At 42.2% G+C, this 14,463-nt stretch overlaps 1 protein-coding gene across 1 annotated transcript in view; it reads right to left on the bottom strand.

Moving 5' to 3' along the window:
* Positions 1-14,463, bottom strand: part of LOC110084610 (titin) — a 299,695-nt gene that overhangs the window by 16,093 nt on the left and 269,139 nt on the right. Inside the window, exons 278-298 of the mRNA XM_078386905.1 lie at positions 13,989-14,285; positions 13,280-13,867; positions 12,879-13,181; positions 12,443-12,739; positions 11,457-11,744; positions 11,053-11,352; positions 10,642-10,944; positions 10,226-10,531; positions 8,332-10,098; positions 7,944-8,240; positions 7,149-7,436; positions 6,731-7,030; positions 4,559-6,625; positions 4,159-4,461; positions 3,766-4,071; positions 3,375-3,665; positions 2,976-3,275; positions 2,549-2,854; positions 1,588-1,893; positions 1,196-1,477; positions 15-608 (exon numbers count right to left, since the gene is read on the bottom strand). Of these exons, the coding sequence (XP_078243031.1) occupies positions 15-608; positions 1,196-1,477; positions 1,588-1,893; positions 2,549-2,854; positions 2,976-3,275; positions 3,375-3,665; positions 3,766-4,071; positions 4,159-4,461; positions 4,559-6,625; positions 6,731-7,030; positions 7,149-7,436; positions 7,944-8,240; positions 8,332-10,098; positions 10,226-10,531; positions 10,642-10,944; positions 11,053-11,352; positions 11,457-11,744; positions 12,443-12,739; positions 12,879-13,181; positions 13,280-13,867; positions 13,989-14,285 (10,089 nt within the window). The remainder of the gene's footprint in view (positions 1-14; positions 609-1,195; positions 1,478-1,587; positions 1,894-2,548; positions 2,855-2,975; positions 3,276-3,374; positions 3,666-3,765; positions 4,072-4,158; positions 4,462-4,558; positions 6,626-6,730; positions 7,031-7,148; positions 7,437-7,943; positions 8,241-8,331; positions 10,099-10,225; positions 10,532-10,641; positions 10,945-11,052; positions 11,353-11,456; positions 11,745-12,442; positions 12,740-12,878; positions 13,182-13,279; positions 13,868-13,988; positions 14,286-14,463) is intronic.

The raw sequence follows: 14,463 nt of genomic DNA, 5'->3' as shown, positions 1-14,463 counted from the left end.
ATCAAGATTCCTACCTTTTAATTCTTGTACTGTCACTGCTGTGACTATCTCTCTTGCTTCAGACACGCCCTTCTGATTTTGGGCTCTGACTCTAAACAGGTACTGTTCACCTTCATTTAATGAAATTATTGTGTGTTCCAAGACAGTAGGTTTCAGGGTTACCACTTTCATCCACCTTTCACTTCCAGCTTTACTGGCCTCGATTACATAGCCAGTTAATCTGCTGCCACCATCATGTTGTGGTTTGTCCCATGCAAGTGATACAGTAGATTTAGTAACATCTACCACTTCCAATTTCTGCGGTGCAGTCGGGACCTCTGACACCAACACTGCATCTGATGTCTCACAGGGCTCACCAATACCGTAGATGTTTTCTGGCAACACACGGAAGTAATAGAGGGCTCCCTCAATGAGTCCAGAAATTCGATAAAGGGTTTTGCTACATTTAGTTGTTACAGTCTTGTAGGCTCTCATGGCAGCCTCCCGTTTCTCAATTATGTAGTTGCTGACTGGAGCACCACCATCAATGGTAGGAATTTCCCAGGTAATTGTCACGGAGTCCTTTGAGACCTCTTTGACCTTCACAGATCCTGGTGGGCCAGGAGTATCTATGGGGGAGAGGAAAGGCAAAAATAGACTTTGTCATATATTTTTCTGGGTTGCTGTCATCCAGTACTTTTTCAAAAGCAATAAGAAGTCTGGTGACACCTCGAAGACCATTTTTGTCTGATGTAAACTCTTGTGGTCTGAAGCCCACTTCTTCAGATGTGGTATCCAACAGCCCGTGAAAGCTTATGGCAAATAAAAAATGTCAGTCTTTAAGCTGCCAAAACATTTTGTTGTTGTGTTTTTAATGGAATAGACAAACCCAAATACCTGTCTGAGTATTGTTCCTACATATATTACTCAGCTAAAACTCACAGACGGTCCATTGTTCTCAAAACCATTTGCCATCACAGACACATCACTTTTTCTCTCCTCTCTAATTTCCCTGTTATTTAGTGACTGCCCAGTCTGTTCACAATGAAAATCTATTTTGCAAATATCTGTCATTTTGGAATAGTAATAATAATAGTCATTTACTACACAACTCCATCTATTTAATGACGTCTCCAAGTTGTAACTAGAAATATAGGCAAATACGCAGAACTGCTGCTAGAACAAAGTAAACAAAGATAGCACTGCTTGTACGTACCGTAGACTTTTACAATAATTGATGCAGATTTCTTTCCTGACTGATTTTCAGCTTCAATGACGTATTTCCCAGCATCATATCGGTTAACCTTATCCACAACCAACAGGGTATAACTGTCTGTAATGTCAATAATACCGCGACTTGCAAGGTCAACACCCTTTTTGTTCCATGTGATTATTGGTGGTGGTCTGCCAGATACGGACACCATTAGACGCAAGGAGCCACCTGCTCTAACAGTAACAGTCTTCTTTAGATCATCAGCAAGCTCAAGATCTGGTATTTCTATAGGTAGGGAGAAAAATGAAGGATTCAGTTGGATTTGAACATTTCTCAGAACGTTTGCTAACAGAAATTTGTGAGTGATTTATGAACACACCGGATCATGACATTACCTATTCTTTCCACAGGTTCTATTTCGGCAGATGACTCACTGTATTCACTCATACCATTAATATTGGTAGCAGCCACCCTGAAGCGGTATTTCTGGCTTGTTTTAAGACCCGTGACGGTGAATTCCGCGTTCCTTATGGTGGCAGTACTATGTGCCCTATACCACTGATCGGTACCTTCTTCTTTCATTTCAAGAACGTAGCCTAAGATGTCAACTCCACCATCGTACATGGGCTTTGTCCAAGCCAAGCTTATGCTGGTCTTTGTAGTGTCCACAACTCTTGGAGGTGATGGTGGTGCTGGAGTGTCTTTGGAAAGGGATAACACATGCCTCATGTTATTTCAGTGAACAGGTGACAACTTAACACCTTAAGAAATAACCATTTGGACATTTCTGCAGTAATTATGAGCATGTATGCCATTTCTACCACTGACCATGAAAAAATATATATATTTATACTCTTGAGAGCACGGTTTATAGCACGGACTAAATTCTAAGTTGGGATATACTTAAGTTAAAACTGAACTTTTAATTATGGGGTGCCTTGGCACATTTTGCCCACTGTGAACATGTGCTTCTCAGAAATAAAAGCGACAGCTTGAGCACATGAATGAAAAAATGAGCTCCCCTTTCACAAATGGCATGACATCCAGAATTCATGGGCATTTCTCCTTCTGACTGATCCAGGAGCCCATTTCTCTCTAAGTGAAATGGGCTCCTGGATATGTCATATAACAGAATGAAATACAAAGGTGCCCTGGGAATAGTCTTAGTGCAGTATATCAATCCTAAAGTAAGATAAGGTAAAAAAAATAAAATAAAAATAGCAGACTAATATGGGGCTCTGGTGAATGGAACAACTGTCCTCTTTGAGTCTTCGCTTGTTTTGTAATTGCTTACTCTCTATGCCACTTGCTTTCTACTTAAACATATTTATATGTATATTGATCTTGGGAACTTACATGATGGATCTTTGCACAACACATACTGAGAAGCATCGCTGGGCTCACTGTTACCAGCGGCGTTTACGGCTGTGACACGGAACTGATAATCACTGCCTTCCATCAGGCCAGTAACTTTCAGCCGTGTATCATAGATGATAAAGTCTTTGTTAACTCGTGTCCAGCGTAGACTTCTCTTTTCCCGCTTGTCTACAAGGTAGGTGCTAATCTCACTACCCCCATCTGACTCTGGTTTCTGCCACTGGATAATGACGTGTTCTTTGCCAACACCCACTGCTACAGGCACGCCTGGAGGTGATGGAATAGCTGCAAAAATTTTTTAAAAGAAAGAGAAACAATGAGACATTTTGCAGGAATCGTGTGTGATGCCTCACTCCCCATTGCCCATCTCCAAACACAAATGACCTTGATCCAGGCAGATACTTACTGAAAGAATTTCTAGCAATAATGGCTTCTGTTTCAAGTGGAACACCTGGTCCATATTTGTTGACAGCTCTCACACGGAAGATGTATTCATTGTTCCTAATGAGTCTTGTTACGACGCATGATAATGTTTGACATTCGGCTTCTACAATGACCCAGTTCAGCCTGCTGGTCTCACGCCTCTCTACAATGTAATGTGTGATTTCTGCCCCTCCGTCTTCTTGGGGACTATTCCAAGCTAGGGTGCACTTTTCCTCTGTTACTCTGCTAATGGTGATTTTGCCAGCACATGGACCAGGAGAATCTGGAAACAAGGAGTAGAAAGGTAAGGACACATTTAAAAACTCATGGTGAAAGAGTGAAAGCTGTGGCAACAGAACATTAATAACTGTGCAACACTCACCAAGCACTTTGACAAGGACAGCGACGTGCTTTGTGCCACTGGGGTTTTTAACAGTTAACGTGTATTTTCCAGTGTCATTTCTGTCACAGAATTTGATGATTGCAATGGCATGCTTGCTTGTATATTGCAAGGAGATCTTTTCGGACGGGTCCAACTCTTTGTCACCCTTAGACCAAAAGACTTTAGGCTCGGGTTTCCCACCAATTGATGCCTCAAGAACAAGATCGGATCCAGCTCTTACAGTTACAACCTCTCCTTTCAACTTGGCATCCAGTTCAGCTTTAGGTGGTGCTATGAAAAAGCAAGAGAAATAGATACATATGTTGACCTTGGCTTTAAAACTCTTTTAAAAGTTACCTGATATTTAAAAAAGCACACGAGTGACTCTTACAGTATTCATCCCTACAGGCAACGGCACCAGTCGATTCAGAACCTTTGCTAATTACACCAGCAGCATTCTTTGCCAACACACGGAATTCATATGCTTCTCCTTCACTGAGAGCCGTCACAGTGAAGAAGTTTTCTGAGACGATGGTGTAGTTGCATTTTAGCCAGCGTCCATCTCCAGCTTCATTGTATGGCTTGCGTTCTATAATATAGCCGACAACTTTGCTTCCACCATCATAAAGTGGTGGAGTCCAGGTTAATGACACTGAAGACCTGGTGACATCTGTTACTTCTGGTCTGCCTGGTGGATCTGGAGGAGAAAAACGTATCGGAAAATATTATTTCGCTATCCTTGAAATAGTTGCCGAAACAAACTTTCTGGACCAGTCACACTTACCAACGGGGTTTTGGGCCAATACGGGCCTGGAAGCTTCACTAGCTTTGCTCACTCCAGCCGAATTCAATGCATATACTCTGAATTGGTACTCCAGGCCTTCGACAAGCCCTGTAACCTTGTAGTCACATTCACAGCATGGAGTTTTATTTTCTTTCACCCAAAGGATTGTGTTGCGTTCTTTCTTTTCAATCCAGTACCCAATGACTTTGCTGCCACCGTCATGATACGGTTCCTCCCACCGAATTGACATGGCATTGGCAGAAACATAGTAGACCTCTGGTCTGGTTGGTGAGCTCGGTGGGACTAATGCAAAACAAGAAAGAAAGGTTAGATCAGAATTTTTAAAAAAAGCAGAACTGCAAGATATTTATGCACAATTTTTAAAATAATGGTTCCTTACCAAATGGATGTTCAGCCACAACTGGTACTGATTCCACTGGCTTGCTGACACCAAATCTGTTTTCAGAGCTGACACGGAAGGTATATTCCATGTATTTCGTGAGATGAGTTACTTTGATCTGTGTACGTTTGACACTGGAATTTACCAGTTGCCATGCTGTTGTACCAGATTCGCGTTTTTCAACAATGTAGTTTGTAATCTCACTGCCGCCATCATCTTCAGGCTCTCTCCACGACAATACACAGGATTCAGCTGTCACAGATGATATTTCTACTGGCCGTGTAACTGGACCTGGTCTTCCAATAACAATGACTGTGACAGTGAATGTTTTCACACCAGCGGTGTTCTCGAGAGTCAAGTAATATTTACCAGAGTCACCTCTCATGCTGTCCTTGACTATCATTGTCGTTCTATCCTTTGTTGTCTTGATAGTCACTCTGTCAGTTTCCTTTAGTCTCATTTCTTCAAGTTTCCATGTTACCTTTGGCACCGGACGTCCACTGATCGGGATGTCAATGGTAAAGGTGCTTCCAGCTTTGCAGGTTATAAGTTGTCTAGTTATTCCACTGAGATCAGCAGTTGGTTCAATTTGAGGTTCTTTAATGATGACAGAAGAGAAGGCTTCTCTTGGCTGACTGTAGCCGGCACTGTTCTTGGCTTTGACACGGAACTCATACTCATTGTTCTCTATGAGACCTTCAACTGTAAAAGTTAGCTGTTTGGTTTCACCAGCTTCCACCCAAACATCAGATCCCTTCTGTTTCATCTCGATGCGGTATCCAATGATACGACTGCCACCGTCATGATCAGGTTTCAGCCAAGCTAGTTCCACAGATGACCTAGTGGTGTCCACAATATCCAGTCTCTTAGGTGGTGCGGGCTCTTCAGTGGCTACAACTGGCTCTGTTAACTCACAGGGTTCACCTACTCCATATTCATTTTCTGCAGAAACACGGTAAAAATAGGGCACACCTTCTGCAAGGTCCGAGACCTTGCAAATCTGTCGAGTACATTTTTCGTGAACAATCTGCCAGCTGCGGCGGCTTGCTTCTCGCTTCTCCACAATATAATGGTGGATGCGGGCACCTCCGTCCAAAACGGGAGCATCCCACATTAAAGTGATAGAGTCTCTAGCCACGTCCTTAAATGTAATGGGACCGGGTGGCCCAGGGGTATCTAGCACTTTAACAGTGAAAGTAATGGCTTTGCTACCACTGTTGTTTTCCACAGTGAAAACGTATTTGCCCGCGTCTGTTCTATTGCAGTTCTCCACCGTTAATGTGCTGAATGAGTCTGTTGTCTGAATGTTAGCACGTAAGGTAAGATTGGAATCTGCTTTGGACCACGTAGCTGTAGGAACAGGCCGGCCGCGGTAGGCAATGAAGAGGCGGATGCTTGCACCTGCCCTGACAATATGGGTCTGCTTGAAGTTAGCATCAATATCAAGTTCAGGCGAGGAAAGCCTGTCGACTGTTTGGATTGAAGCAGCAACTTCGCAGCTTTCTCCTCTGCCTGCACCATTTACGGCACTGACTCGGAATTTGTAGTGCTCGTTGGGTTCTAGATCAATCACGGTGTACTTGGTCGCAATGCAAGTCTCCGCATTGACTTTGTGCCACTCTCCCAAGTCAGCTTTGCACATTTCGATGATGTAGCCAATGATTTCCAGGCCTCCATCAAAAACTGGCTTTGTCCATTCTAGGCTGACACTTGTCTTTGAGGTGTCTGTCACTTTGACCACAGTAGGAGCGCTGGGTGGGTGAACTTGCTCCCTGCACTTGATCAGCCTTGAGATACCACTTGGTGGCCCGACTCCAGCCTTATTCTCTGCCATAACCTGGAACTCGTATTCATTGCCTTCGGTTAGGCCAGTGACTCTGAATCTTGTCTCTGCAATTGGTCTCTTGCTGGGTACTCTAACCCAACGAATACTCTTCTTCTCTCTTCTCTCCAAGATATACTGATCAATATCACTCCCACCATCTGATGCTGGCCTTTCCCATGTGAGTGTGATACTATTTCCTGTCACGTTGCTTGGTTCTGGAGTTCCAGGAGCATCAGGAACAGCTATGAGGTAAAAGAAATCAATCAGAAAGTATTCTGGCTACAATTAGCAAAGATGGCATCACACTTTCTCAGTTCAAAGGCTATCTCAGTTTAAAGTAAACTTACTGTAATGGGGCTGGGCTACGAATGGATCAGATTCCAATGGCCGGCCGACACCAAACTTGTTAGCTGCAGAGACACGGAACTGGTACTCGTTGCCTTTAATTAACTTAAGTGCTGTATAGCTGCAAGCTTCGCAGTTGTCTTCAATGAGTGCCCAGGATACTCTGCTGGTTTCACGCTTTTCAATCACATAATGAGTAATGGCTGCGCAGCCATCATTAGCTGGAGGTTCCCACCATAATGTTGCCTTCTCCTCAGTAATATTGGTAAATCGTATTGGCCCACCGACTTGTCCCGGGGTATCTGTAACATTAAATTATTAACCATTATTGCACTAATTTTGAAACAGCATGAAGAGGCTGTGAAATAAAAGTGGTTCTGTTTGAGACACGGAAAGTGCAATAAAGTGATTGCAGGATACCTTGCACCCTTATGGTGATTTCTGCCTGTTTCACTCCCGAAGCATTCTTGGCTTCTACTCGATAAACTCCACGATGATCTCGAGAGGCATCTCTGACAAAGACAGTACTGTAGCCAATGGCACTGGTGATTTCTAGATTCAGTCTCTTATCAATTTCTTTGCCATCTTTAAACCAGGTCACCTGAGGAACCGGCCGGCCGGTGATGAGAACTTTAAGTCGGATGCTTTCTCCAGCTTTCACAGTAAGGCCTTCAAAATGCTCGGCACCAAATTCAATATTTGGAGGAACTGCACAATGAATAGAAGCAAAATAAAAAGTAAACAGTGGTTACCATTGCAGCTTCTCAGAAAACAATACAGTGATGTATGTTATTTATTTTATTTCAGAGATCCTCTTAATATTAAACATATCATTAGTACCATGCATGTTTTCAGCCAGTTTCCTTCCCTCCCTCCCCATAATATTAGTTTCTTGTTTAACTAGTTGATTCACATTTAAAATACTTTAAGGTATTGCTAAGAATGAATACAGGTGAATCGAATGTCTACTCAAAAGTAAGCTACTCCTAGTTGTCTCGTCGTTGTTTAGTCGTTTAGTTATGACCGACTCTTCGTGACCCCATGGACCAGAGCACACCAGGCCCTCCTATCTTCCACTGCCTCCCGTAGTTGTGTCAAATTCATGTTGGTTTCCTAATTGTCTAGTCTGACTGTAATAATGCGGTGTTCCTTTCAAACTCTTAAGAGCCTTTGGGGTTTAGCCAACTTGCTTTACTATTAATAAATAAGGCTTACCAGCTTCATCTCTAGTCATGATATAGCCTGAAGACTGTGAAGGAGGACTGATTGTTCCAACAGCATTTCTTGCAAGTATTCTGAACTCATACCGATCACCAGGGCTAAGTCCTGTAGCTGTATACTGGCATTCAGTGACATCGGTAAAATTGCATCTGACCCAGCGGTCGCCACTTCCTTGCCGTTTCTCGATGCTGTAGCCTACGATCTTGCTGCCTCCATCCCGCACAGGTGCGGTCCACTTCAGAGTAATGGTTTCCCTTGTCACGTCGATATAATCAGGAGTGCCAGGGGGATCTGAAAGAGAGATGCATAGTAATATAAATAATGACCGATTTCTACAGCAAAGTCGAAACAGGTGTTCTACATGGACTGGTCCGTCACTTACCAACTGGAGAGACCGCCAGTGTAAATTTGCTTGGATCACTAGGATTGCTTAATCCAGCTGAATTTTCTGCATATACACGGAACTGGTAGTCCAAGCCTTCCATTAAACCAGTAATTCTGTGTTCTCTGCTAGATATTGATGAAATGTTTACTTTCTGCCAGAGAATGCTGTTTCTTTCTTTCTTTTCTACATGGTATCCAGTAATTTCTGCACCTCCATCATAAACTGGGGCATCCCAAGATATGGTCATTCCATCAGCTGTTACATTGTAAACTACTGGTTTCCCAGGTGAACCTGGTGGTTTGAACTGGTGCTTCGCTATGACCTCTACAGAGTTCAGTGGCGGGCTCACTCCGTATCTGTTTTCTGCACGGATTCTAAACTGATATTCTGTATCTTTAACAAGGTTGGGGACTTTGAAGGTTGTCTTTTCTGTACTAGAACACACCATTTTCCAGTTGGTTTGGGACGTTTCCCGTTTCTCAACACTGTAGCCAGTTATTTCTCCTCCTCCGTCATCTTCAGGAGCTCCCCATGAAAGGACCATACTGTCTGCTTTGATTTCCTCTAATTTTATAGGTCCTTTTGGCTTAGATGGAGGACCCAGTGTTATAACTGTAATTGGGAATGTCTTTCTGTGGACACCATTGTCAAGAATCAAGGTATATTTGCCGCCATATTCTTTTTTCGCATTTCTGATGCTTAAAGTTATTTTGTTTTCTGTTTTCTTGAAACGAATATGCTCACTTTCTTTCAGAGGGATGTTGTCTTTCAGCCAACTCATAGTTGGCCTTGGCTTTCCCTTATAAGGCAATTCAATGTGGACGTTATGTCCTATTCTCACGGTCACCTGTCCTCCAGGTATATCGGAAAGGTCTGCTTCAGGTACTATTATATAATCTTTCACTGTAATGGGACCAGTTGTAACACCGTCACTTCTTCCTTTTTCATTCTTAGCGGACACTCTGAATTCCACAACTGAAAGCTCCTTAAGTTTCTCAGCTTCGAATTCGCATGCTTTACTTGTCCCTGCAAAGGACCATTCCGTCTCATCCTTCAGTCTCTTTTCAATGATGTACTCTGATATGATGCTACCACCGTCAAAGTCAGGTTTGCTCCACTGTAAAGTGACCGAGGTCTTGGTTGAATCTTTCATGGCCAGGTCTCGTACAGGTCCTGGGACTTCGGCAGCTTTCACAGGTTCTGTGGTTTCACACGGCTCACCCAATCCATTCTCATTTTCTGCCATCACACGGAAGAAGTATGGGATTTTTTCTGACAGGCCAGTTATCTTAAATGTTGTGTGAGAGCACTTCGCCGTCACAGTAGACCAAGCTCTCTTTGTAGCATCTCTTTTTTCAATGACATAATTTGTTACTTCAGAGCCACCATTGATGAGTGGAGGTTCCCACACCAAGGTCACAGTTCCACGGGAAACATTTTTCAGATGAAGTCTCTGGCAGGCAGATGGAGTGTCAAGTACTTTAACATTCACAAATGAAGTTTTGGGTTTCCCAACTCCATTCTCGATGGTGAGCACGTATTTCCCTGTATCGTTGCGATCAACCTGAGGAATAGTAAGTAGTGTAGACGACTCTGTGTTCTGAATGCTATACCGTTCATCTGTACCAAGATTTTTATCGCCCTTTCTCCATGTGACAGTTGGAGGAGGTCTTCCTTTAAACGGAATCATTATTTGCACATCTTCGCCCGCTTTAGCTACGATGGAGGTTCTGAGAGCGACGTCCAGATCAATCTCTGGCTCCTCTGCAAAAAACAAAGAAACAAAGAAACAAAAACCACACACATTTAAATAAATAAGGGAAATTATTAATATTTGGAAAAAGCTAGAGATATATAATATTGAAAATAGTAAAAGGTTAAATTGACATACCAAGTATATCTTTCGCTTGTACAGGTTCAGTCATTTCAATAGGTTCCCCTTGTCCAGCATAATTTATTGCAGCTACACGGAAGTAATAATTGATTCCTGGCTGAAGATTAGAAACAACATACTCAGTGGTTCTCACTTCTCCTCTGGCACTGACCACAGTCCATTCTTCCTCCTCCGCTTCTCTCTTTTCGATCGCATAGCTGGTAATTGCACTTCCTCCATCATAGGCTGGTTTAGCCCATCTAAGTGTGATGGAGGTCTTTGTAGTATCCACAACCTTCAGCTTTACAGGTGGTCCAGGTTTGTCTGTAAAGTACAAATTACAACAATAATTTGTAAATACATTAAATTCCAAGAACGTCTTATTACTTGTTCCCTGAATATGTAGACCGACCGGCACAGGCATGGTTTCTTACCAATAGGATCTGCTGCTTTGAAGAAGTCAGAGGCCTCTGAGAAGGGACCTTGTCCAGCTGCATTCACAGCAGAAACTCTGAACTGGTATTCACTGTTCTCAGTTAGTCCTGTCACTTTCTGTCTGGTGTCACGGATGGTTTCTTTAGTGATCTTGAACCAGCTTAGACTTTTCTTATCACGCTTCTCAAGGTAATATCCACTTATTTCACTACCACCATCCACAGTAGGTCTGCTCCAGAAGACAGTCATCGATTGTTTCGTTATCATGGTGACTTCTGGCACACCAGGCTGTCCAGGTGTAACTGTATATTTTTTAAAATTGAAACGAAAATTACATCAGGTCAATGTAAATAAAGATGTTAGCTATAAAAATGTTGAAGAAGGTACCCGTTATTAGCTGTTTAGCTTACCAAATGCATTCTTGGCTACGACAGCATCTGATTCCAGAGGCTCGCCAACACCAAACTTGTTTACCGCTCGTATGCGGAATATGTATTCATTCCCTTTTATGATTTTCGTGGTGGTGACAATACATTCCTCTTGCTTTTCTGAAACTACAGACCATACCACGCGGCTTGTCTCGCGTTTTTCAACAATGTAATGTGTTATACTTGCACCTCCGTCGTCCGCTGGTGGATCCCACATAATGGTGATCTTTTCAGCAGTGACAGTTCTGAACTGTACAGGTCCGCCGGGAGGTCCCGGCTTATCTGTTGATGGGAAAGGAAATCATGGAATTTTTAACATACAAGAATGGGCACAGCTAGTGGAACTCATTAAAATATTTAAGGCTATAATATTTTTCAGAACATACCAAGTATTTGTACCCGAACCGTGGCAGATGCAGAACCCATGGCGTTCTTTAATTTCAACTCATAACTGCCACTGTTAAGACGAGTTGCATCTTTGATCAGGATGGCTGAAAATTCGGTGGTGTTTTCAATAGAAATCTGGGCACTGGTTTGTATTTCTTTACCATTTCTGAACCATTCAATTGTAGGGATGGGCTTTCCTGAAATGCCAAGTTTCAGCTTAACGGCAGTGCCAGCTTTGTATTTGACCACTTCTGTGTATTCTGGTGGTACATCTATTTCAGGTGCACCTTAAAGAAAAATAAATAAATGGAATAAAAATGTATTAAGACATTTCAACGCTTAAAAAAGATTTAAAAGAGTCTCAATACCGATTGATATGTTTTCTATACCCTCATAGCAATGTCAAAGAACATTTGAATCTGTGTGGTACTGGCTACTAAGGAGCTTGAATTCAGATAGGGATTTCTGCACAGAAAATCGTTAAACAAAATCACACTGTCCTGTATTTTTTTATGCAGTTGTACATTTCTTCCTGTCCTATCATACCCATTGGATTACTATGAATGGAGAGAGAGAGAGAGAGAGAATGAGGAGCTAAGGAGAATCTGTGTAGTTTTTGAGAGGGAGAGAGGGAGGAAACATGGCAACACATAGTCTAGGGAAAGGTGGAAGAGAATAGAAGTACAGTATAAAAAAAATGATTGAGTTCTATCAACCAGTTTAGAATGTTTTGTAATTCAGCTTTGTAAATAAAGTGTGCTGTTTCCTTTTTAATCACTACCTGAATCTATTTGGATAGGGGACTCTAATGGAATCTAACCCTCGACCTATAAAGGCAATAACACACACACACAATCCTATCTTTTGATGGAATTCTTTTCTCCTCTTTGGAAGCTTGTGATGGTTTAGAGATAAGAAACAAGGGGAGCCATAGGAGCCCAAGGAATAGAAGGTGGCTGCCAAAGGCACATTCAGTCACACTTACCATATGTGTCCACACAGGTGATGGGGCCTAAAACGTCTGATGGATTACTAACTGAGCCTGCAGCATTCTTAGCAAAAACACGGAATTCATACTGGGAGTTCTGAGTCAACCCGGACACCGTAAACTGAGTCTCGATGACATTGGTGAAGCTAGCCTTTGTCCACCTTCCATTTGGAAGATCACGTTTTTCAACGATATACCCAGTAATTTTGCTACCGCCATCAAAAGCTGGCTGCATCCAAGAAAGGCTGACGAATGTCTTGGAAATATCCGTGACACGAAGGTTTCTTGGCGGCTCTGCAGTGTGAAAACAAGAAAATGTGAAATTACTGATTGTATTTGCAATTCAATATTGGCCAATAGAAGGCAACATTTCCCATTAAATTCTGTTTTTTTTTATTATTTTAAATGTAATACTTTGCTACTGAATACATACCACAAGCATCAATAGCAAGAACTGCATCAGATGGGTGACTTGGCTTTCCAATGCCAGCTGCATTTTCTGCACAAACCCTGAATTCATAGATAAGTCCAGCACTGATGTTGGAAACCTTGAAATGGCTTGTGCGTATAATCATTTTGTTGGCTTTCTTCCATAAGATACTGTTCCTGTCCTTCATCTCAAGATGATAGCCAATGACTGGACTGCCTCCATTGGAAACAGGTTCATGCCATCCAACTGTAATGCTTTCTCGTGTTACATGGGTAATCCATGGTGTGGAAGGAGGTCCAGGAGTTGCTAAAGAAATATGAAGTGTAATATAAATATTCACATAAGGAGTCCTGACCATATAATATATATATAAAGAGAGTGAGTGCAAACAAGAAGTTACTTACTGTAAGGCAGCTTGATAGTTACACAGGCTGAGTCAATATGGTCACTTATGCCAAAGCGATTTTCTGCTTTGATACGGAACTGATATTCTTCTCCTGTTGTTAGCTTCATTATTTTAATTATATTTCTGGCAACTGTTGCAGACACTTCAGACCACACAGCGGTGCTTGTCTCTCTTTTCAGGACAATGTAGTTTGTCACTTGACTTCCGCCATCATACAGGGGTGACTCCCACTTCAGGGTAACACTTTCTTCGGTGATGTCACTAAGGACCACGGGGCCGACAGGAGGGCCTGGTCTGTCCAGGACAACAATTTTAATAAATGATTTAGTAGTTCCACTGGAGTTGGCAGCTGTAATGTCGTATCTACCGGCATCAGCAGCCACACTTTCTTTGAGGTTGATTATGACACTTTCCGCTGTCGTTTCTGTGTTGAACCTCATGGTTGGTCTGATAGGAACACCATCTTTGGATAAAGTCACTTTTGGTAATGGTTTTCCCGAAAGTGGAATCTCAACCTTGAGATTTGAACCTGCGCGTACGTAAACTGTGTTGTTGGGGAAACCTTTCATGTCAACCTCTGGGGATTCTGAAAAACACATTTACAATATGTTAAAAACAATGCTTGAAAAGGATAAATTAATTAACAATCAATCAATTAATTATGAATCACTTAAATTCATATGAACTCTTAGCACTGAAATACATACCCAGTTGATCCTTAACTGTGACAGCAAGAGGCATCTCTTTCGGGTCACTTAAGCCAGCTTGGTTTTCGGCAAATACTCTGAAGAAGTATTCTGTATTCTCCTTGAGACCGTGGACAACATGATGAGTTGTCTTGACTACTGCACATTTGACCCATTTTTGCTGCCCTTTCTCCTGAGCTTCAACAAGGTAGCCAACAATTCGACTTCCACCATCGTGTTCTGGCTTTAGCCACACAAGAGAGACACTGTCTTTAGTAACACTTGCTACTCCCAGCTTTTCTGGCGGACTTGGCTTTTCTGAGAGGTGAGAAGAATATGTAGATAAAGTGAGCATAAAACAGGTCCCTTATTTTAATGTTACACAAGTATACATTTTACTTGATGAAATAATATAATTATCTTATATGTATATATTATGATATTATTTGCTAAGAAAATTATTTTGGTATTTTCCAAGAGAAACTCCTTGGATTGG

The sequence above is a fragment of the Pogona vitticeps genome, chromosome 1, assembly GCF_051106095.1.
Source record: "Pogona vitticeps strain Pit_001003342236 chromosome 1, PviZW2.1, whole genome shotgun sequence".
Classification (NCBI taxonomy): Eukaryota; Metazoa; Chordata; class Lepidosauria; order Squamata; family Agamidae; genus Pogona; species Pogona vitticeps.
The sequence above is the reverse complement of the archived record's forward strand: the minus strand, read 5'-3'. Positions and strand labels throughout refer to the sequence as shown.